Source organism: Pongo pygmaeus, chromosome 1 (assembly GCF_028885625.2).
Source record: "Pongo pygmaeus isolate AG05252 chromosome 1, NHGRI_mPonPyg2-v2.0_pri, whole genome shotgun sequence".
NCBI lineage: Eukaryota > Metazoa > Chordata > Mammalia > Primates > Hominidae > Pongo > Pongo pygmaeus.
In genome coordinates, this window is record NC_072373.2 from 126987418 (window position 1) to 127012947 (window position 25530).

Here is a 25530-nt window from a genome sequence, read left to right on the forward strand (position 1 = left end):
ATTGCAGGCACCTGCCACCAACCCAGATAATTTTTTGTATTTTTAGTAGAAACGGGGTGTCAGTATGTTGGCCAGGCTGGTCTCGGGCTTCTGACCTCAGGTGATCCACCCGCTTCAGCCTCCCAAAGTGTTGGGATTACAGGCGTGAGCCAAGGTGCCTGGCTGAAGGTCAACTTCTTAAAAAGACAGAGCAGACATGCTTTTGCCTTCTAGTTGTATAGCTCTGGTTCGTAAGTGCTTTATGTGTTTATGCTTCTATTTTTCTCTCTAGTGGGCTGCATCTTAACTGAATGCTGATGAGGTAATTTGTCTATCACTTTCATTTACTTTACAAATGCTACTCAGAATATGAAACATCTAGTGAAAGTAACTGATAAAATATTTATTTTGGTGTTCTCATCTGTGTGAGGGATTAGGAAAATACTTTCTATTCCCATTGCTCCAGGAATATAGACCAATGCTATTGCTTCTTGTTTCATTATCATTGTAAGTTTTAGATGACGGTGCAGCAGGATTTAGGGGAAGGGCTGCAGAAGGGGATAAAGCTAATACACAAGTAAAGAAAGGTAACTAAGTAGAGAAATGTAAATTCTTCCTTTTTAAAAGCATGTAAATGTTCACTTTTCAGTTCAAAAGAAGAGAAAAATGGCATGTGTTCCATAGTTGTTAATATTTAGTACCGAAATAACAGAATACTTACGATATTATGGTCATTGTAATTCATGAAATTAAACAGATATTATTGCCTTTGGGAAACATATTTTTATTGTCATTTAAATCACATATTAAGAAAATAATATTGCTATAATTTTTAGTCCCTCCTTTGAGTTCTTTCTAGCTAAGCATTTTCAATGTGTAAAATATCTATCCTTCTTGCAGAGAGACAAGTATACAGATAGTTAAAGTTAGGATTAACAATACCATATTATGTGGAAAAAGCCCTACCCTTCTTTTAAAAGGGTATTTTATACCTGTTGTTTTGATATTAATTTATTAATGTATTAAATATACCATATAATTTTCTGGATCTTTGTTTACTTTTCTGTAAAATTTTACTTCTACAATTATTTGAGATTTTATATCTGTTTTTGGAATATATAACTGTTCATGTACAGTTCTCTAACATCTATTACATTTATACTTTTTGACAGGCATTGTTCAAAGAACTTTAGTTATATCATATTAAACATGACAAAAACCTGATGACAAACTATTTCTGTCTCCATTATGACAGGCATTGTTCAAATAACTTTAGATGTATCATAGTAAACATCACAAAAACCTGGTGACAAACTATTTCTCTCCATCTATGGCAACAAAAGTGACCCATAGAGAGTTTGCTCCAGATCAGAAAGCTAGTGGTTCCAGTGCTAGACAGGGAAAGATCATACACTTAATTGACACACTTATTTATGGCATACTATGTGCCAGTAACTTCTCAAACTGCTGGAGATCATTGAAAAAAGAAAAAAAAAAGAAAAATCAAAAACCTCTACCTTTGTGAAGTTGATCATTATCTATTTTACCTATGCTTAAAGACAATCAGTTTAGATATAATAGTTTATTTATCTGACAATTATAAAGTCCCTTGTTCTTTAGCCAGCTGTACAGCAATACAAAAATGTCTCACTATATATGCCTACTCTTTATGCAAACAAAAAAAGTATATACACAATGTGAGTTTCTCAAGGGCTGCTTCCTGCCATAATACATTTCATATTCACAGTCAAGTGTCCCAAGAGAATAGATTCTCATTAGTGTTGAATATGGAGTTTTCAGTTGAATGTGTAAATGGGACCTTCTTTTCATATTGGGCTTAAATTTTTGCTTAAAAAATAGAACTTCTCCAGTGATTCTGTTGAGATTAAAGGATTCATAGGCTTATTCTTTCAAAGTTGGCATGAGAATATTTAAATAAGATTTGCAAGTTTGCTATGTTATTTGCTTGATGGGTAGGTACCATCAGAGATTTTCACTTTTCATTTATAGATATACAAAATAAAATTATAGCAGAGCATGCTGTTATTACAAACATCTAGGCTTTGAGAGTGTTTGAAGTAACTAATAGAAAAAGAAATTGCAGTTGTACTTTAGGGCATGGATATACATTCCAAAAGTCTCCTCTTGTTTTCATCTGTTATTTCAAAGTTTATGAGCTGTGACAAGATCATGAGCAATATTTTAACTACAGAAAAGTAATATATTCTCGACACTAATTTTAATGCAGCTTCCACAAGCAAGATGACAATCTGAAATTTAATCTTATGAATGCTCCAAGGGAGGAATTAAAACAGTGAAGCTTTTAAATAAAAAATAGTATACAGTATCTGGCTGGGCACGGTGGCTCACCCCTGTAATCCCAGCACTTTGGGAGGCCGAGACAGGCGGATCATGAGGTCAAGAGATCGAGACCATCCTGGCCAACATGGTGAAACCCTGTCTCTACTAAAAAGACAAAAATTACCTGGACGTGGTGGCAGGTGCCTGTAGTCTCTGCTACTCAGAAGGCTAAGGCTAAGGCAGGAGAATCATTTGAACCTAGGAGGTGGAGGTTGCAGTGAGCCAAGATCGCACCACTTCACTCCAGCCTGGTGACAGAGCAAGACTCCATCTCAAAAAAAAAAAAAAAAGTATACAGTATCTACAAACTACACACATTGCCATAGTCAAATCAGCATTCTGTCTCTTCTTGATATACATTAAAATAATTATTAAAATATTTCAATTAATTTTAAATAATAAACATACTTCAATATAAATTTAATAAGCATTATTTTCATAAGTAAAAGCCATGGCTTATTTTCATATAACATGTCAATCATAATGCATCCAGTTAAGGTAATATTTATTTTCTTTCATTTTGAAACCATTTCTTACAGGGAAAATATACATTCTATTGCAATTTTCCTGCAAATTTGAAAAATTTCTCTTGAATACCTGTGTGTATATTTGAAGCCTAATTTTTATTTTATTTTATTTTATTTTATTTATTATTTTATTATTTTTTTAAGACGGAGTCTGGCTCCGTTGCCCAGGCTCTGGAGTGCAGTGGCGCGATATTGGCTCACTGCAAGCTCCGCCTCCCGGGTTCACGCTATTCTCCTGTGTCAGCCTCCTGAGTAGCTGGGACTACCACCTACCACCTGCCACCACACCCGGCTAATTTTTTGTATGTTTAGTAGAGATGCTACCATGCCCGGCTAATTTTTTGTATTTAGTAGAGACGGGGTTTCACCATGTTAGCCAGGATGGTCTCGATCTCCTCACCTCGTGATCTGCCCGCCTTGGCCTCCCAAAGTGCTGGGATTACAGGCATGAGCCACCATGCCTGGCCTGACGCCTAAATTTTTAACATGTTCAACATGTTTGCATACATAATAAAAATACAAATGCATTATAGTTATTTAATGCATACAGTCAATATATTATTCTTTGTTAATGAATTGAGACATGGAGACATTTACTACTCAGAATGTAGTGCCAAGTGCTGCATTAATTCACTCCAAAAATAATGGTAGAGAACCTAGGTTCTATAAGAGAGTGTATAAGAAATACTTTGAAGGATCTCATGCTTCTAATTCTCAGGAAAATATAATTTTTTGGTAAGATAGTATATCAGTCCATTTTCAAACTGCTATAAAGAACTGCCCGAGACTAGGTAATTTATAAAGGAAAGAGGTTTAATTGACTCACAGTTCAGCATGGCTGGGGAAGCCTCCGGAAACTTACAATCATGGTGGAAGGCAAAGGGGAAGCAAGGCACCTTCTTCACAAGTAAGCAGGAAGAAGTGCCGAGCAAAGGGGTAAGAGCCCCTTATAAACCATCAGATCTCATAAGCACTCACTCATTGTCAGGAGAACAGCAAGGGGGAAACTGACCCCATGATTCCATTGTCTTCACCTAATCTCTCCCTTGACAGGTGGGGATTATGAGGGTTATGGGGGTTATAAAGCAAGATGAGATTTGGGTGGGGACACAAAGCCTAACTGTATCAGATGGTTATTGACCTGGGTCAAAAAAAAAAAAAAAAAAAAAGGCTGGAATTGTAGTAGTATAGGAAAATACCAAAGACTTTCCATGTCAGAAGATAAGTGTGACCAAATACTCAGAAGTGAAAATGGACATATTGTGTTAGACAGACAGTGAGAGATGTAGTATTTTAGGAGAAAATAATGTTCAAAGTAGAATGCTAAGATATAAAGTAAAAAAAAATTCTAAGAATGTGAGTTGAATATTTTCTAGGATGACTGAGGATAAATATATTCTCAAAAAGATGCATTAACCCACACTATTTAAGAGTTCAGCATAGGTGAACTCTGAAATAAGGAGTGAAGCCTGGTGAAAAAGTACCATGTTGTCTCCAGTGAAATGTGTTGAAAAATTACCAAAACTGAAAACAGTTCTTTGTTGTTGAAAATTTCAAATGAACTTAAAAACAATATGACAAAGAGCAGAGAATTTTTTTTTCTTTCGAGACACAGTCCTGCTCTGTCACCTAGGCTGGAGTGCAGCAGTATGATCACAGCTCAGTGCAACCTTGACCTCCCTGGGCTCAGGTAACCCTCCGTCCTGCATAGCTGACTACAGGTGCATGCCACTACACCCGGATAATTTTTGTATTTTTATTAGAGAGGGTGGTTTCACCATGTTGTCCAGGTCTTGAACTCCTGGCCTCAAGCAATCTGCCCACCTTGCCCTCCCAAAGTGCTGAGATTACAGGCATGAGACACATTGTCCGGCCAAGAGCAGACATTCTAATGAATTGTGTAGCAAAGGTCAAATGAACTAAATGAATGATGGAGAATGACTATTTGGATAAAAGAGATAAGCATTTTCATCAATTCCTTTAAGTTTTTTCTTTGTTTGTTTTACAGAATGTTCAACCAATATGAGCTTGTTCTGGTAGAAGTGGCTATATTACTTCCATTTATTAAAATTTAGCACAATTCATTGTACCCATGAGTTTTATGGGTACAATGAGTCAAGGAAATTTTGTTTTCACCGTTTATAAACTGCTAAGTATTGTAGGAAAAAACTTGGTAGTGAATTAGGGCACACAGACCTTGAGTCTATGGTTTTTAACTTAAAAATGTACAAGTCCTACAGCAATAAAATTATATTGCATATGCAAAGCACTTAGCACAATAATTGTTAATTAGTAGGTATAATAATTGCAAGTCAGTTAATTCTCTTAAAATGGATTTCAAACTTTTGTTGATTCTCCCCTTTTTTCATTCTAGTCTAGTACCCATCAACTTCACCGTAGCCTAGTGTGATATCTTCCTAAGGTATTCTTTAGACAGTTAGGATTTAAACAGGATTAAAGAGAGAAAAATTTTATGGCCTGACAAATTAAAATCGCACCTCTTTTTGTATAGCCAATTACAAATAAAATACTGCAGGAGTTAAATTGAATGCTTATTCTAGATTTGATAAAACTAATGGGTAGCAATCATTTTGTGAGGGTTAGAAGTGAAATACTAAACAAAATTGTAATATAGTAACCTTATATGTACATTGATCCTCAATAAATCAGTTTTTCAGATTAGTGGAGCTTTATCTTTAGTGGTATTAATTTTAACTTGAATAGAATAACCCTAGTTGCATCATGTATTGTCTTCTGTTGATGTGTTTCTGTTACCAAAAAAGGAGCACTTTTATTACTGACTTTTTTCTTCCCTCTCTTTTTAGTAATTCATGGGACACCTTTGCATTCCTCTCAATGCAAAGACCTTGTTCCTCTTGCTCTTCTTCTTATCCACCTCCTATACTTTTTTCTTCCTTCCTGACCTCCCTCTCAAAGAATTAGAGGCAAATATTTGTGTTCTTTTTACTCTTAGGGTTGCTCATTTTGAATGTGCAACAGTAGGAAGATTCTATTATTTTTTCTTCTGCACTGACTTCTAGAATCATTCAACAGGAGTCTGTTACCTGGTTAACAGTAATACAACTTGTGGTTGACTATTTTATTCATAAAATATTTTAATATTATTAAATTAAAAAAACACGTTGACAAAAGAGTATATGTTTATTATCTAAAAAGTACTAACTGCAATTTTCTCTTATAACTGTAGCCTCCTCTTTAGTACTTGGAATACTTCATTGGTAAAAATAGAGTTTACATACAACTCATTTATTATGCAATATAAGAATATTCCCTAGATTAGTTTTTGAATATCTACTTACTCACAGCTCAAAAATGCCACTTTTGTTTATATCAAGCTCAAATTTCACAATTTCCTTAACTATATTTTTGAGAATGTCTCTCCAAATTATTTCTATCACCTAAGTTTAAGATACCCAATAATTACAAACATTGATGTCCTCATTAGAAAGAACCAATGGGTGGTTTTGTCAAGAAATCAGAGTAGAGTCCAAGCTCAGGGTTCTCTTAACTAGTTATATGATTACAGGAAGGACAGTTAACTTCTTTGAGCCAGAGATTCTTCATTTTTAAAACAGATGCTACAACAGCTCTATAAACTACCTGGAATTGTTATGAGAATAAAATAAGATGAAAGTTAAACTGATTTGTAAATTGTAAAGCATTATGTTAATACAAGTTGTTGGTATAATTACCATTTTTATCACATGTAATTAGTTTCTTGGTTAATAAAAATACAAATTAGAACAAAGTCAATAATGCAAATTTGTATAATAAAATGATTTCTAATATATGGTAAGTATAATAGTAGAAAACATAAAGTAATATCTTTTCCAGCTTTTATAAATAATTTTCTTTCTGAGTTTTGAAATGATGATGTTATTATCTAAGTATGTTAATTATTGAGAAAAATACTAACAATTATATTTTCTAATATTTTACATTTAGTTTAAACATAAAATAAAAAGATAAATTGTAATTTAATCACCCCTCTGAGAATCCAAAGACAATTTTTTGTTATCTTTTATTAACTAAAATTGGAAGTAGAAATAGATTATACTTGAGCTTTACAATACTTAGTATGTATGTTTGCATTTCTTTTATTCTTGTTTTAATAATGTTTCCTTAAATTGTTGGTACAGATAATTACTATAAAGGCAGTATCCATGTGATTATTTTCAAAAATCTATATATATGAGGTTTTTTTAAAAAAGCAAACTAGTTAAAAGCATTACATCTTTTTTTGAAACTCAGTTAAAAAAATTTAAAAACCTAATCAGATTCAAATGATCTCATCAGTGTTCATAAGACCCAGTGGTCCTATAGAACTCTAAGTTGAATTTAATGGCTTATCTATGGGAAAACGTCCACACTTTAGGATAGTGATTATCAAATGTTATTTTGTAAAAAATTTTGTGTGTATTCTAATGCAAAGAATTTCTGAAACCATTTTTTTTATTTTGAAAACTTGGTTCAGCACATTTGAAAAAAAGCCTAGAAATAACTTCAAAAAACACTAGTCTAGGGATTATATTCTGCCAGTTCATTATAATACAGGGAGAAATTTGTGTAGGAGGTTATTAGATATATTTTTTATAAAGCATTGTACACAATTATGAACACTTAAATGGAAACAGATAACATTAAATAAATATTAAATACATCTAATTTTGAAGGATTTTTTCATCTCATCAATATTTTCTAACATCAACATCTATGCTTAATATTGGGGCTGTAAATTAGTCTCTCAAATAGTGGATACAACTGTTTCTCTTTGGGATCTTAAAATTATCTAAACTCTAAATGTTACTTTAACATAATTTACTAGACTGTAAGAAGCTATTGTTAAATAAGTGATTCTTAAGCCAGTATTACTTTCTTTAATAACAAAATACTTCTTTTCTTGTGTACTAGGGCTCACCAGGAGAACGTGGATCAGCAGGTACAGCTGGCCCAATTGGTTTACCAGGGCGCCCGGGACCTCAGGGTCCTCCTGGTCCGGCTGGAGAGAAAGGTGCTCCTGTAAGTAATGTCTAGGAGAAAATATATTATGCTGCTACTCTGTACACGTTATTACTTTTTATTCAATAATATTAGCTTTTCATACACCACTGTATTCTCTCTGCATATGTGTCTGGCATGTAAATACCCTGGCTTGTATATGTATAATAGAGAAAATTTCAAATTCAATTAAATGAGATGACATTTTCCCACACTTTATGAAACCGTAATACCTGTGAGGGAGTAGGATATTATTAATGTAAAAGGCTTTTCATTTTGCTTTAAAAAAAAAAAGTTGTGAGTTTTTTATTGAAGCTATACCTTGCTGCTTTACATTAGAAAAGTGTGAACTTTTACACCTCTTGTAATACAAATTCAATTTCAAGCATTTCCATAGTCTGTAAATAAGACTCATAGAAAGTAGCTGCACTTCTCATGTAATTTGAGCTCTAATCGCCAGTGAGTGAGATGGGGAACATCTCACCAATTATTTCACCTAATATTTATTGGATTTTAACATTTTATATTTACATGACTATGGACTCTATTCCACTCATTAGGTTTAGGTTTCTTTGTTAAGATTTCTTCTCTATTTTTTTTCCTGCTTTTGATATGATTGTATTTTTTTAAAATGATTCTCTCTTCCTACAAGATTAAAACGCAAACTGTTTCAGTAAATGTAGAAAAAAAGTATTAGCTCTGACACACAAAAATATAAGTTGAATATTTTTGTATACTGGTGTTGATATATAAAATTAAGCTTAAGCTTATATTCAAAAATACTCCTCTATCACTAAGACTTCAGTTTTGTCAAGTTGATTTGCTTTCATTGTCTATGCATTTTCTCTGATTATTCTGTGATATTATTCCAATGTTTCCATTTGAGACCATTTTGTGCAGTTATAACAGAATACCACAGACTGGGTAATTTATAATGAACAAAAATATATTAGCTCATGGTTCTGGTGGATGGAAAGTCCAAGGTAGTGGGGCCACATCTGGTAAAGAACTTCTTGGCACATCATCCCATGGTAGATGGACAAAGAGAGGGCTAAAGAGAAAGAGAGAGAGAGTAAAAAGAAAACAAATTCCCTTTGTTTTAATGAACCCACTAATGCAAAAACGGCATTAATTAATTTCATTTTGCCCTCATGGCCTAATCAGCTTTCATTAGGCCCTACTCCCCTGCACTGTTGCATTGGGAATTAAGTTTCCAAAAGATGTTTTTTTGGTGACACATTCAAACTGTAGCAAATAGAAAAAAAAAAAATGTTTCCTGTAATCCATTACCTTTCAGAAAGAGTTAGAATGTTGGAATGGGCCATGCCACCTGTGGATAGAACTTTTAGGTGACAGAAAAAGCACTTTTAATATGCTGAGAAAATATATTTTATAGTGTACTACGTACTCGGAGAAGATAGAAAATAGATTCAGTTCCTTTAATACAAATTAATTAAAAAATATAGGGAACACATATTTTGCACAATACACTAAATAATGCATACAGAGAAAATAGACATAAATTGCTTTTTATACAAATTGAGAATATACTAATTAGATAAGTCAATATTTCTGTGAAGATAATATATTGAATGGTAGATTTTAAAGTGGATAAAAACTTTAGCTTTATGAAGAATAAGTAAGTTATTGAAATAAAAATCAGAATATCGAAAAACATTGAAACTGATAAGAAATTAATTAGGTGAGACAGATGAAAAATTATTGACATTAGCCTTTGTAAGAGCCAGGATTCAGGCCTGAGTTTTGTTGATAATTAATGATATCATAACTAGAGAAGGGAAAAGGGAATGCCTTGCTTCCCCATCCTCTTTCAGTTATCCCAGCCAAGGACAACAACTCCAGCATGTTCATTCCATTTTCTTTTTTTTTTTTTTTCTTCTTAGAAAAGAGTTTTAATGTAGCAAACTGTTGACATCTGTTTACATGTAGTGGTGGGTACAGAGCCGCCTTTTATATTACTTTCCTAATTTTCTATATGGATATTTTTTCCTGAATTTGGAAATGTTTTGTAATTTAAAATCCATTTTCTATTAGCCAAAATTAGCTATTTAGAATAACTAAGGAGTAGGCACCGTATTGTTAGCATTATACTTTTGAAGGAGCTGTCTGCTTAGGGACAGTAATATAAAGTGAGTAATAAGAGTGTTCAGTGAAAGGAGTTATAGATATCCATTCAGAGGTTTAATAAAAACTGATGAAAATGTTGGGCAAAATGTTATATCTAGCCTTTACTTCTTCCTCTTTTCAAATATAAATTTTAGATCTTACCTCTGCTGAGCAGCTTGTGTTATAAAAATGTTACGCAATTATCAGCAGGTTTACGCTTGCATTAAAAAAAGATAAGATGTGGCCTGTGGAAGACAAGCCCTTGGTCTACCTACCCATCAACCCTGCTTCCTAGAATGGAGAAATGTCCTAATTAGCATCCCTATATTAATCAGTTAGATTAGAAAATCTAGGAGGTAGGTCTTGAAAGCAGGTAAGAAGAAAGGAGCTAAAACCTTCTCCAACTTAATTGCATTGATAGAAAATTTTGATAGGGAAACTGATTCTAATGAAAACTATTAGTTACTGGATGCAAAGATTACAGATAAGAAGCGATTTTAACTATGCATCTATTTGGGGACAGTTGTAGAAATAGGGGGGAAAAGCTAGATCTAAAACACAGTGAAGTCAATGCACTAACTATAACTGAATTAGGCAATAGCAGTTTGAAATTTTAGGAAAAATATTCTTCAAATACTTATTCACAATTTCTAGCATGTATATGTGTATAATTGCAGAGAAAATAATCAGTGCCAGAATTGTAAGTCTGGGAGTCATTTAAAATAAGAGTGATGTTTAAAAGCATATTTTTGGATTACCATGTGATGTAGTGTTGAGAGAGAACAGAAGTCTGGACTCAGTCTTAATGGAGAATTATAATGGGTGTAAGTTCTGAAAGCATCTAATAGGAGAGAAAAATAGTCCATGAGGTTTTTTTTTTTTTGTTTTTTTTTTTTTTTTTTTTTTTGTGTGTGTGTGTGTGTGTGTGTGTGTGTGTATCTCCAGAGGCATGCCATCAAACAGAACAAGAGATAAACAAGTTCCCTTTTGCGGGATGTTGTAAAAGATCAAGAATACTGAAATCCAAAAGACAAAGAATTAAAGAGACTGGGATTTTACCTGCTGGGTATTTATAGCTTTAGATTAATTCTAAATTGATTCAAAAAGAAAAAAAATGGACTATAGAGGAGTGGAGTAGGGACATGTAAATCACCTCAAGCAAGGCATGGAACCCACAGAAAAATGAGCCGTAGGTGGAAGTACTAATAAGATTGAATGCGTTGCCTCATTATTATTATTATGTGGTGCATATATTTATCTACTTTATCAATAATAAGAAAATAGTGGAAAAGTTAAGGAGTTAAGGAAATGAGAGTAGACTCAAGTTGCCTGCTTGAAGACAACCAGAAGTGGGTTGGGAGCTAGCCCTATCATTTATTTAGTTCATGATTTTGGTTAAGTTATTTAACATCAAAACCTCTATTTTCTCAACTCTGAAAAGAAGATGGCCATCTCTGAAAAGAAGATAATCACAGTATTTTGTGAGGACTAGATAAAATTATAGTTCTAAATCATTTTACAGAATTGTGATAAGTTGTGAGAAGTGTTCAGAATAATCATTACTATTCATAGTAGTATTATCATTACCATCACTGTGTGAACCAGAGTGCCATAAAAAAGGATGAAATAATAAACTGAGAATGAATACACAAATGAGCTTTTGAGGAAGGAGTGATGGATTTTGTGAATTGTAATAAAAGTAGTGGGTGTGAGTATAGGTTAAATATAAGACCATGCCAAATCGAACAAAAGACATGGGGATGTTTAGCTAATTCCATCATTTTTTAAGGAAAGATTTAGTTATTAATGTAAATGGAATGTTAGAAGTGGTGAAATAAAGACCGGCTACAAGGAGAGATGACTGTTTCCAGTAGCTGTGCAGATTATGGGCCAAGAGATACATAATGGAGGAAGAGTTATGTCATCTTGAGGAATTATAAATGGCTAATATAAATTTAGAGTGCTATAGATCTGTTGAATTTCTCCCAACACCACACAGACCAGGGTCAGAAGAAATGAATGGCAAGTGATTCCTGGCTAGAGATTATGTGTACTATAATGAAGGCAGAAGAGAATATATCTGCCTTATTTACAGGAAACCTTATACAAAAGGATTGACTTTTAGAGTTTAAGGCTAGCAAGGGAATTCAAATTAAGGGGAACTATCTGAATCAACTATTGTATTTAATATAGTGAAGTTTACTGTGAATAGCACAGCACATCCTATGAGTATTGATAGATTTGAAATATCATATTTATTTGAAGAAGATAAAAGTTCTCCAGAGTGACATCAGGGGCATCCCTCTTAGAATAATTATGGCACCCTTTTCAAAAACAAGAACATATGAAACCCAGGCAAGTAATAAATTAGTTAACAATTTAATTTTGCCTTATAGATATTGTTACTTTTGTTGTCATTAATTAAGTAATGTAGCAACAGTTCCTTAAGTGACTACTCTGGTCCACAGACCAGAGATATATAATAGAATGCAAAATCAGACACAATTCCTACCCTCACATAGTTTATTATCTGATAGGGCAACTTGATAATATGCAAAGAATCACTAAATACATATGTAATGGCAAACTCAGGTTACTCATATGAATGGAATGTAATAGTGTATGTCAGATTATAGTAGAGAGACCTGCTAGAATTGGGGCCTTTCCTTGGACAAGGCATTGATGGTGAGATGTAAAAGATGAGAAGGAATTAACTATGCAAAGAGTTCTCATAGGGGCATTCCAGGCCAGAGGAACAAAATGTGCTCAGGCAATGTCACAGGAAGGGACATGGCATCAGATTTAAGGGACTGAGAAAAATGTCTAGAAGGGTTAGAATGCAGAGAGCAAGGGCTAGGGGAGGCTACACATGTTTGGGCAGGTTGCAGGAGCTAGATCATGATAGGCTGCCCTAAGCCGTGAAGTCTTTATCTGAGGAAAGGTAAACAAGTAAATTGACCTAAGAATGTAGGTAACATGATCTGATTGGCTTTCTGGATGCAGTGTGATGAATAGATTGGAAGGAAGTAAGAATACATATGGGGAAAGGCAGGAGGTTTTTTTCAGTAGCTCAGACCAAGGATACCAGTATTACATAATAAGGTGTCAGTGGTGGAGATAAAATCAATATATTCAAGAGATAATTAGGAGATAAAAAGTATAAAACTAAGTCATTTTAAAGGAGCAGGAGATGTTAAGGGAAGTGAGGGAAAGTGGGGTAATGAAAAGGCAAAACCTAATGACTTGTAGATTCCCAGCTTGTATAACAGAAGGACAGAAAGGACCTCTGAATGCAATCAAGAATATTGTCTTATGCAAAACTGATGAAATTTTGACTTTTAGAAAATAATTTATTTTAAACTACGAAAAGATATTTTATTAGAAACAGAAGTTGAGTTCATTATCAAGGCACTTTTTAAAAAATTACACAGTATAGGTAAATTTAAACATGAAAATAATGCCATTTTCAAAAACCAGGAGAACCAAAACAAACACTTAAAAATAAGAAAGTTACATTTGAAACATATAAAGCATATGGCAAAGTTGGACGTATGAGCAACTGCATTTTTTGATTTCTAAAGACTAACACCCATTGCACAGCTATGCCAGTGGCACTAAGGAAGGGGAGTAGAGGCTCAGCAAAGTTTTGCAAACGTAAGGAATCTGATTTGTCAATATATAATTGCATGTTTGAAAGAAAAATTCTAAGTTTGGTCCTAATTATTTTTGTGTATCATAGCCTAAGATTTATAAGTGATTTAAAAAAAATAGTATTCTTAGTCACAAATGAAGGTAGGGATCATGTATCATTTATTCTTTAAAATGTTTTTCTAAAAAAATTAAACAATATCCTTGTCAAATATAGAAGCTAGATTATTACTCCTGTAGCTGCACTTCAAAACTGTAAAATTAATGATCTTTGGATATTCAATACAGGGAGAAAAAGGTCCCCAAGGGCCTGCAGGGAGAGATGGAGTTCAAGGTCCTGTTGGTCTCCCAGGGCCAGCTGGTCCTGCCGGCTCCCCTGGGGAAGACGGAGACAAGGTTGGTATTCATTATTCATGTTAGTAGATCCTGTGAAAAAGCTTAATTTTTGTCAAGAATTCTAGATAATTCTAATCTCTATGGTTAGGCACCAGGTGGAAGGTTACCTTTTTCAAAGTTTCACACACATTTTCATATGCTCAAAAGTTTTATTTAAGAGGTTCAGAATTAGTATCTGTTCCATAAAATAGTATGTGATACATACACAGAAAACTCAATTAAAAGAACAGTGGTAGTGAGAAAAACTAGTAGATGCCAAAATTTATTCATTTTTAAGAATATCCTTCTCAAATGAATATAAAATAAAAAAATTAATTACATGTATATGGTTAGTCCTCATGTCTTGGATATTATACAATAAGACTTAAGAATGAGCTACATATTTACTTGATAATCCTGTTATCATTTACCAATATGTGAGTACAGACTCTAAGCTCCTAATTCCAAATGTATGGCTGTGTGTTAAATGTTTCAATTGAATATATTATTATATTATTTTAAAATATTATTTAAAAATTTGTAAACCAGCACTCTGATAATGTGCATCATTTTAGCATTTGGAAAATTAGCAGAAAAGTATTTTTTCCATTATTTTGTTTTTATTTTTATTTTTTGCTTTTTTGAGAGATGGAGTCTTGCTTTGTCGCCCAGGCTGGAGTGCAGTGGTGCAACAGGGCTCACTGCAGCCTCAAACTCCTGGACTTGAGCGATCCTCCCACCTCAGCTTCCCAAGTAGCTGAGACTACAAGCATGCCTCACCATGTGCAGCTAACTTTTTTAAAACATTTATTTGTAGGACAGGGTCTCACTATGCTTCCTAGGCTGATCTTAAACTCCTGGGCCCAACCTTTCACCTCAACCTCCCAAAACCTGGGATTACAGGTGTGAGACCCAGAACCTAGCTGGTAAAGTAATTTTTGATTAATGTGTAATTATAGATTTTATACATCAGTGTACTTCCATTATCAGTTTATACAGGTAATATTTGAGACAAAATTGATTTTTTAATTATAAATTCAGTTGTAGTATACTTTGAAGTTAAATTGACTTGTCTGTTAACATATTAGTCAATACTAGAAAGCTAGAAGCAGTGGGAACCCAAGATTTTCCATTTTAAACAGTGACATTACACACTAGCATGTAATTATATTAAAGGTAAAATTTAACTGTTTGGTGATAATTAAGACAATGCAATAGCATGTTAGAGAGAAACTCTAAGTCAAATCTTTCAATTTCAGGGTGAAATTGGTGAACCGGGACAAAAAGGCAGCAAGGGTGACAAGGGAGAAAATGTGAGTTTCCTACTTCTTATTGAGAGAACATTATTTATTTAACACCTTTTACTATTTACCATTGATATTTTTATATAGTACTACTTACTTTCCTAGCCAATACTTATAATACCACTACTACATTACCTCTACAGTTATATAATTCTATAATTTTATATATTTGTGAAGTTTTCTATTTCTGTGATTAAGTAAAGTATGATGATTGTAGGCCATTATTTATAACTCTGCTATAGCAAATGAAAGAGTAACATAATGAAATAGTCTTTTTTGTATGATTATGAGAAATTTTGTATACATATATTTACCAAAATTAATAGTATTACTATGTTCACATGTATACAAATTGGTCACTCATTCCCGTATGTTATAAATACTTATTTTAAAATTTTTCCTTTAAATCATAAAACTTTAAAATAATTTTGGTTGTTCATTCAAATGGTGTGTTCACTCTTGTCTTTATGATGTTTTTCGTTGGTCATTACCGTATATATTCTCTTTAAATTATGTGTTTAAACATGATCCTACTTCTTAAATGAGATATATTAGATGATGATTCTGTCACGTGCTTCAGCACTTCCTTCCTAATTTATACTCTCTAAAGAATATCTTTGGACATTATTTTCTAAGTTCTTTATTTTCACTTTTTTTCCCCTTTAAGTGTTCATATATTTGCTCTCCAATAGAAACATAAATTGGGGGAGCACAGAGATATGTCCTTCAAGTTTTTTTTTCACCTAGTATGGAAGTTTATACATTATCCCCAGCAATTTGATTCTAACAGACCAGTCTAGTTCTATTTTGTGATCCATCAGTCTGATGCTTTTAGGGTTGGACTTACTGCCTACATTAACACATAACTGAAAGAAGATTTTTATTAGAATTGATTGAATCCCAAACTGAAGAGTTACCATAGTCCGTCCTATAAGATGAATTTTTCTAACTAAAAAGAAAACTCTAGAATGAAAAGAGAAAAAGCTTGCAGTAATAATTGTAGTATTTAATGCATAATTCATTTTTATATGCAGTATAACGAAACATCAACAAATAGGTGATAGCACTGATACTCTGGATCCATGCTGTAAAATTATGACAAGAAATTGTGTACAGAAAACCGGCTGCATATGTTTTATGCAGTTAGTATTGACTACAAATTAACAAAATGTATTTTGGTGTCTGCCTTAGTCTGTTTTGTGTTGCTATAAATGAATACCCAAGGCTGCACAATTTATAAGGAAAATAGGGTTATTTGGCTTACAGTTCAGCAGGTTGTACAAAGAAGCCTGGGGCTGGCATCTGCTTGGCTTATGGTGAGGGCTTTTGTACTGTGTCAAAACATGGCAGAGAAGTTCAAAGGGGAAGCGGGCCTGAACAAAGAGGGACCAAACCCCACAGGAGTGCTGACTTTAAAACAACCCTCTTTCTTTCTTTTTTTCTTTTTTTTTTTGCACAATTTTTTTTATTATTATTATACTTTAAGTTTTAGGGTACATGTGCACAATGTGCAGGTTAGTTACATATGTATACATGTGCCATGCTGGTGTGCTGCACCCATTAACTCATCATTTAGCATTAGGTATATCTCCTAATGCTATCCCTCCCCCTTCCCCCCATCTCCCAACAGTCCCCAGAGTGTGATGTTCCCCTTCCTGTGTCCATGTGTTCTCACTGTTCAATTCCCATCTATGTGTGAGAACATGCGGTGTTTGGTTTTTTGTCCTTGCGATAGTTTACTGAGAATGATGATTTCCAATTTCATCCACGTCCCTACAAAGGACATGAACTCATCATTTTTGATGGCTGCATAGTATTCCATGATGTATATGTGCCACATTTTCTTAATCCAGTCTATCATTGTTGCACATTTGGGTTGGTTCCAAGTCTTTGCTATTGTGAATAATGCCGCAATAAACATACGTGTGCATGTGTCTTTATAGCAGCATGATTTATAGTCCTTTGGGTATACATATACCCAGTAATGGGATGGCTGGGTCAAATGGTATTTGTAGTTCTAGATCCCTGAGGAATCGCCACACTGACTTCCACAATGGTTGAACTAGTTTACAGTCCCACCAACAGTGTAAAAGTGTTCCTATTTCTCCACATCCTCTCCAGCACCTGTTGTTTCCTGACTTTTTAATGATTACCATTCTAACTGGTGTGAGATGGTATCTCATTGTGGTTTTGATTTGCATTTCTCTGATGGCCAGTGATGATGAGCATTTTTTCATGTGTCTTTTGGCTGCATAAATGTCTTCTTTTGAGAAGTGTCTGTTCATATCCTTTGCCCACTTTTTGATGGGGTTGTTTGTTTTTTTATTGTAAATTTGTTGGAGTTCATTGTAGATTTTGGATATTAGCCCTTTGTCAGATGAGTGGGTTGCGAAAATTTTCTCCCATTTTGTAGGTTGCCTGTTCACTCTGATGGTAGTTTCTTTTGCTGTGCAGAAGCTCTTTAGTTTAATTCGATCCCATTTGTCAGTTTTGGCTTTTGTTGCCATTGCTTTTGGTGTTTTAGACATGAATTCCTTGCCCATGCCTATGTCCTGAATGGTAATGCCTAGGATTTCTAGTCAATCCTAAGCCAAAAGAACAAAGCTGGAGGCATCATGCTACCTGACTTCAAACTATACTACTACAAGGCTACAGTAACCAAAACAGCATGGTACTGGTACCAAAACAGAGATATAGATCAATGGAACAGAACAGAGCCCTCAGAAATAACGCCGCATATCTACAACTATCTGATCTTTGACAAACCTGAGAAAAACAAGCAATGGGGAAAGGATTCCCTGTTTAGTAAGTGATGCTGGGAAAACTGGCTAGCCATATGTAGAAAGCTGAAACTGGATCCCTTCCTTATCCCTTATACAAAAATTAATTTAAGATGGATTAAAGACTTAAACATTAGACCTAAAACCATAAAAACCCTAGAAAACAACCCTCTTTCATGGGAACTAATTTATTCCTTCAAGCACCAATTCAATCTCCCCAGAGCAAAAACTCAATTGCTATGCAGCTATTCCTGATGGATCCACCTTAAGAACCCAAACACCTCCATTTACGCCCCACCTCCAACACTGGGAATTAAATTTCAACATGAGCTTTAGTGGGGACAAACCATATCCAAACGATAGCAGTAAATTACTTTAGATTCCATTTAGATTTCTTAATTATAAATAAATACTATTGATTAAATTAGACTACCATACACACTCGACAGAAGCCACATTTTAAAAAGTTTTATTTACTCCTTAAAAGCAATGCTAAAATGACTGCATGGGCATTATTTGGGCCAGCAAATCTCAAATATTTTTGCCTCAGGACCCTTGCATGCTCTGAAAGGTTTTTGAGGAGCCCAAAAAGCTTTTGTCTATGTGGGTTACTATCATATGAATGAAAGCTGATATATTTAAAATATTTATGTGTTGATTTATTTATAATTAAGAATAATAAGTCCAAAGCACTTTTAATAAAAACTAGCTATATTTTTGCAAATAAAAATATATAGTCCCAAGAGTAGCATTGTTACATTTGTTTTGTCTAGCTTAATAGAAGAAGCTATATTCTCATATCTAGTTCAGCCTGTGGTGACATTTTTTTTGGTTGAAAGCATGAAGAAAATCTAGGCTCACATAAATTATGTAGTTATAAAAGGGAGGAGCATTTTCGGTACCTTTTCAGATAATTTTGAATATTCTTTGATTTTACATAGAAATTTTATAAGTGGTAGTTTTTCTTAAGGGTCAATTGCACAACGGAATTTGAAGCAAAAACAGTGAGCTTTTTGTGCTATTACATTATATTCCACTGCTCTATCTTGCACGTTGATGACTATGTTTCATACATAATTTTGTAATATCCTTCATTGATAATTTGGAACTTACTGATTTCTTGGGTAAGGTCCTCAAAGTATTGACACAATTCTTTATGCAATATTAATATCATAGGAAAATACTTTCAGATAGGGAAGATATAAAGCCTGCAATGGCAGATGAGAGATTTCCAAAATTCTAATTTTTGCTTTAAAGTTTGAATGTTATTGACAGTAAATACTGTCAGTTGTTTTCTTTGAAATTCCAAGGCTTCCTTTATATTGAATAACATCTGCCAAAATCATACTTATTATTTATAATCACAGTTATTATTTATAACTGATTATTTATAATCACATTTATTATTTGTAACTAGTCATAGTTTTTTCTGTCAGCCGCTCTTTCAAGTAAAAATAGTGTTCCATGTAAAAGTTAGTGTTCCACGTAAAAGTTCAGCCAGCGTTTCAAACTATAATCCAAGTGTTTGTGGGGCTTTTTTTTTTGAGACAAGCACTGTACTTCAGTATGAGGCAAACACACTTTATGTATGTCTTCAATTTGTCAAATGAATATGAAAAGGCACACATTCAAGGTCAATATTTACTAATATTAATAACTTTCAAAACCTCATCAATACAATTACATCCATGACATTCTTAGATGGAACAGCCATTTTTGTGTTGACTGAAAGTATATCGTAGTAAAATACAATTAATGCTATTACAAATGGTAGCTACCGACATGATTAGCGCTAAGTTACCAGCAACTTTATTCACCACGGATTTTACATCATTAGTGCAAAAGTCTATATAATTAAAGGACAAAAAATGCCTTACTGTTGTTATGAGAAGAGTTATGAACTAGCAGAATCCTAAAAGCATATCAAGAACTCCCAATGGCCCATGAACCAGCTTTTCAGAATCTTGCTTTAACAGTTCCCCCACAAGTAGTAGTTATAATACAGAACAATACAGCTCAATGACACTTTTATTTATTTAATGCCTGAACCTTTTATATTGCCTGACCCGTTACTAATGTAAGAAAATGAGACAATGAAGAAATATCTATGCATGTAAGACTCATAATGTCTTTTGAAAACTATTGCTCAAAATAAGAGGTCCTGGTGTACTTAATATATAACAATTAGTTTACATGTGTACGCATATGTGAAAATTCCAAATTTTCATATATCACTACATTCTATCTGTATAGAACTCTCAGAATTCTGATGTTCACTCAGAAGACAGTATATAGACAAATTTTTCATGGGCCCTTTCCTAATCATATTTATCTCATTAAAGAAATCTGATACTTTGAAAATTTTCAAATGCGAATCTTACAACTTGATTTCTGTTAGCATAGAAATCTATCTTGAAGATTCACAACATTACAAATGAGAGTGTTTTCAATAAATGTCAACTTAAAATTGATTTCAAATGTGAAAGCTTGAGTCTCAAGGAATAAAATAAATAATGATTGCACTAAATGCAAAATAATTCCATGTGATGCTTCTTTTTTTCCAAAGGAGTGCAGAAATGTTTGATCTTGGTAGGCTAAATGGTTCTGTTTCATATGGCTGAGGCTCTTCTGGCTTCACTTTAAAAATTACTTATTTTTATCTCACTGCAGGGTCCTCCCGGTCCCCCAGGTCTTCAAGGACCAGTTGGTGCCCCTGGAATTGCTGTGAGTATTCCACATTGTTCAGCAAATCTAAATCCTTACAGCTCCCTGATTAAATTTGTAAACTGTCCCATAACCAGTCAATTTTGTGGGGTAATAAGTTTTGCTTGTACGTTTGACATTAAATCAAATTTAAATTATCAAATATAGCTAGCCATGCTGATTCTTAGAAACAAAACATATTGTAACTTCATTTGAAAGTAAGTAGTAATTTGTTGAGAATTCCTTAATATATAATAATTCAGAAAATTATTTCCATTATTAGACAGCTTTTGCTTCACTTAGTATACAGGATCAAATCAAAATCAGTCATGATCCAGAAGCAAAGAAAATAAGCAAAACAAACAATAGTATATTGCAGCAGATAATGAGTATTTAGTCTACTTTTTACTTGGTTATTCTTAAATACATCTGCTTTGATTAAATTAGAAATGGCCACCTTTTTTAATGACTCATATCGTAATGATTTTTTCCAGTTTGTGATAATGTTTCTTTCTCTTCTCTAGGGAGGTGATGGTGAACCAGGTCCTAGAGGACAACAGGGGATGTTTGGGCAAAAAGGTGATGAGGGTGCCAGAGGCTTCCCTGGACCTCCTGGTCCAATAGGTCTTCAGGTAAGATGATCCTGTCATTATTTACTCCATCATTTCTACCTGCTTCTCACCAGGTTTTCTGGTGGATGTAAAACAAAGTATTTTTTTCTTTTTTTCTAGGTAAGAACTTGGGTACAATGTTTATCCATAAAGATCATTTTATTTTTAAATGAGCAGCTGAACTTGAAATCATTTTATCATGTATGATTAATTCTCCTGAACATGTATCAGCCCTCGCTCCTGATTCTGGAGTATTTTTAGACCCACCTTAATTATTACACTTCCTTTCTTCACTCCCATTTTGTTTGGAAAATGAACTACAACCTTGCCTAAGTCTGATACTTAAAAGTAAGATATTAGGAGGGTCCTTTCATAGGACTCATAACAAGATAAGTTACTACTTCAGGTTGATAGCAATAGGAGGCACACAAAGTCCCAGGCAGACAGGGGCAGACCTGGAGACACTTTCGCTTCCTTTCCCTGGAGAAACTCGACCTATGACTCGTTACTTTCAAGATGGCTAAAAAAATTGAAAGCATTTTGAGAAATGGGATCCTGCCAAAAGCAACTGCCAACAGCACATGTTAAACAATAATAGGTAAAATAAACAAATTAACAGTCGATCATTTAAGATCGATTATTATCATTTTAAAATTATAATTTGAATTTTATGAAACATATCCAGGAAAATAAATATTAAATTATAGAACACTACAGCCTCTGTTCAAATATATCTTACAATTGGACTCGTAAACAAAATGTTCCAGAACAGATACTTTCTATTCTGGGTTTTTGTGGGTTTTTTTGTTTTTTTGAGACGGAGTCTCACTCTGTCGCCCAGGCTGGAGTGCAGTGGTGTCATCTCGGCTCACTGCAAGCTCTGACTCCCGGGTTCACGCCCAAGCTGGAGTGCAGTGGCATGATCTTGGCTCACTGCAAGCTCCGCCTCCCAGGTTCATGCCATTCTCCGGAGACGGGGTTCCACTGTGTTAGCCAGGATGGTCTCGATCTCCTGACCTCGTGATCCGCCCGCCTCAGCCTCCCAAAGTGCTGGGATTACAGGCGTGAGCCACTGCACCCGGCCCTATTCTGGGTTGTTTTTTTTACCTTCCACTTGATGTTCACTACTTCCTACAAACCTTGGAAACGTTGAGCTTTTTACTTCCACTTGCTTATTCTGTCTCTTCCTAGTGATCCACGGGAAGATTATAGCATTTTGTCTTAAATGATATTGAGGTCCCACATGAAGGTAACTTATGGTATATTATTTGTATTAGAAATGGTAAATTAAGTCATCTAGTTCACTGAACCTAGAAATTTGTGAAGTTGTAGAAAAGCCTATGTAAATTGAATTTATATAAACAATTTGTATCTTTATTCTTATAAATATGATTATAAAATTACTGTTTTGATATTAAATAGCTTATGTGCATAATTACACAAATTGCATCATAAACACAATATAATGAATTATTACTGTTAAAACACTCAATGAATGTTTATCAGATAACAAGATTTTTTAATTTTCTTATTTTAAGGTCAAAATAATTCTTTTTAAACTTGGAGAGTGCAAAAACTTCACTTTCATATTTGGCATGTTTAACTAAGTTATACTTGTTAGACAATTATACATAAACAGTCATAAGTACCACATATCAATATGTGTGAGAAGCATACATATTTGAAAACAAGGCATTAAAATTAGATTATCAATGGTTACATTAATATTCATTTTCTTTTTTTTATTTGACTACTCTGAATCCTATAAAACTGTAATTTAGAAACAGTTCTCATGATTAAAGTAGGTGTCTTGTAGATTATATTTATAAAATGTTCAATAAACATAATCTTCATTTCCACAAAGTAAGAAATGTGCTCTTTGATGAGGGTGACTCAAGAAATCAGTTCATTAAAAAAAGTGATTGCATTTTCCCACAGCTACTTCTTTAAATCAGGAAACTGAATGATGCTAATGTAATTAACATGTTCACAATTGCATCTGCCTCCTTTAATTGAGTCTTCATGGCAGAATAGATATTAGCAATTATAATAGACATAAATAAAATAATCTAATATTCAGGTTAAATGTCTTGATTTTTCAATTTGATGTTTACCATCATCTGCATATGAAGGATATACAGGCACACACATATATGGAGTGAGAGATAGTGTGCATTCTTGGCCTAACTTCATTTTTCAACTCATCATTTAAGTGGCAATTATTTTAAATTGACAGACCTTAAAACAGAATCTCTCCATGCATAAATTACCTCTTTGGAGAAAGGCAGGACATTTCATGAGAACTGATTAACCCTAGAGTGCCTTTCAGCGTGTTTAGTTCCATGCAACAAGAGATTTTGACTCATTATGTCTCCACTAATTGTAATAATAATAATTTTCTGTCTTAATACAAACTATGATCTAACTGAATTAAAAATAAATAAATATTTTTTTCTATTGGGATATTTTTATTGAACTAATCGGAATAATTATATGCATAAAAAAGATGAAAATGCACAACTGGGTTTGTAATAAAAAAACTGTGAATTAATATTGACATACCTTTTAATTTGGGGATACTAAATTAGATGCACTCTATCCTAAAAGGGTGTGAAAACCTGGACAAAAAATAAGGAATGTAATTTTAAATTTATGGTGTTTTTGGAAACTTAATTATGTTTATGTTGCAGTGTGTGCTATTTAAGAAAATGGTGTTAAAGTGAAATATTTATTTAAACTGTGTTAAAATATACATGCATGTTTAGGAATTTAAGTTTATGTGTTTCATCAAATTCAGATTTTGAATTTCTGAAATTGACTGACTTAGAACCTAAAATTTTTTACAGTCACCTACAAGTAATTTTTAGGTCCATAAGATCTGAGAAATACTACCTGTCTTTTTCTTCCAGAAACTTCACTTATAATTCTAGAAACAGTCATCAGATGATGGTAACAGTTTGGGAAGTATATATAGCAGTCTCTTTTCTTAGACATCTTACTGACATTTGAGAAAAAAATGAAATTCTGGTACATATTTTTTGTTACAAATTAGTAACTAAGATTTCCTCATAAAAATGAATATATGCCACAATTAAACAAATATATAAATATATTCAGTAAAGTGCCTTCTTTACAAACTAAAAGTCATGTGGATATAGTAGGTTATAAAAAAAATTTTGTGGATCATTACCAGCATTGAAAAAATGAAATAGAACAGGATAAGGTAAAATAGAATGAAAATATCAAAGGCTATCATCTATGCAAAAGGCTAATTACTGCTTTTTTGAAACTCATGTTTCAGCTACTTTACAGGTGCATGGTTAGGGAGCATTAAGTAAAATATATTTTTCACAGTGGCTCACAGTCAAATAATATTCAGCAATTGCAGTGCAGTGCCAAGAAGTCAGTAATGTCACTAAAGTACTAGCAGTTATTTAGAGCTTTTACATTGTTTGTATTTTTATGTCTAAAATAGATTACATCTAAAATATTATACAAACATTAAAAATTAATTATGTATAGCATATATGATGTATTAATATATAACTAATTATACACTAAAAACACGAAAAAATGAAAAAAATCCATAATCCTACAATATTAGAAATGATTACTATGTTTGCTATTTCTGTCTGATAATTAGCATACCTATTCTACATACATATTTTAAAGTTAAAGTTATTCATATTCATTTGTATTTTTTATTTATTGTATATATTATTCATGCTTAGAGTATTAGTATCACATTAATGGTCACATAGCATTCCACTACTTTATGTAACTGAATTTCTTTAGTTCTTTTTCTAAGATTAAACTTTTGGAATGACAGGATTTTCAGTATTATAGCTACTGTTAGCAAGAAATATTTTACTGAATGTAGCTATCCTTATTAGTTTATTTTCTTAGAATTCATTCATTCAACAAACATTTTAATTGTTGATCGCTCCTCTGCTAGTTCCTAAACAGTTCACACCTAAAAGATCACTGACGAATGCATGCCCCAAAGTAGTTCATGACTGTAAATATACACAAAAGTGACATAAGAAAATTTATAAATGTACAATTGAAGTATGTACAAAGTATTGTTGTGACATGA

At 33.2% G+C, this 25530-nt stretch overlaps 1 protein-coding gene across 2 annotated transcripts in view; it reads left to right on the forward strand.

The window, feature by feature from the left end:
* Nucleotides 1–25530, forward strand: part of COL11A1 (collagen type XI alpha 1 chain) — a 243202-nt gene that overhangs the window by 168543 nt on the left and 49129 nt on the right. For both annotated transcript variants that reach the window (XM_054450666.2, XM_054450675.2), the window contains exons 42-46: nucleotides 7800–7907; nucleotides 13950–14057; nucleotides 15296–15349; nucleotides 20791–20844; nucleotides 21348–21455. In XM_054450666.2, coding sequence (XP_054306641.1) covers nucleotides 7800–7907; nucleotides 13950–14057; nucleotides 15296–15349; nucleotides 20791–20844; nucleotides 21348–21455 — 432 coding nt within the window. The remainder of the gene's footprint in view (nucleotides 1–7799; nucleotides 7908–13949; nucleotides 14058–15295; nucleotides 15350–20790; nucleotides 20845–21347; nucleotides 21456–25530) is intronic.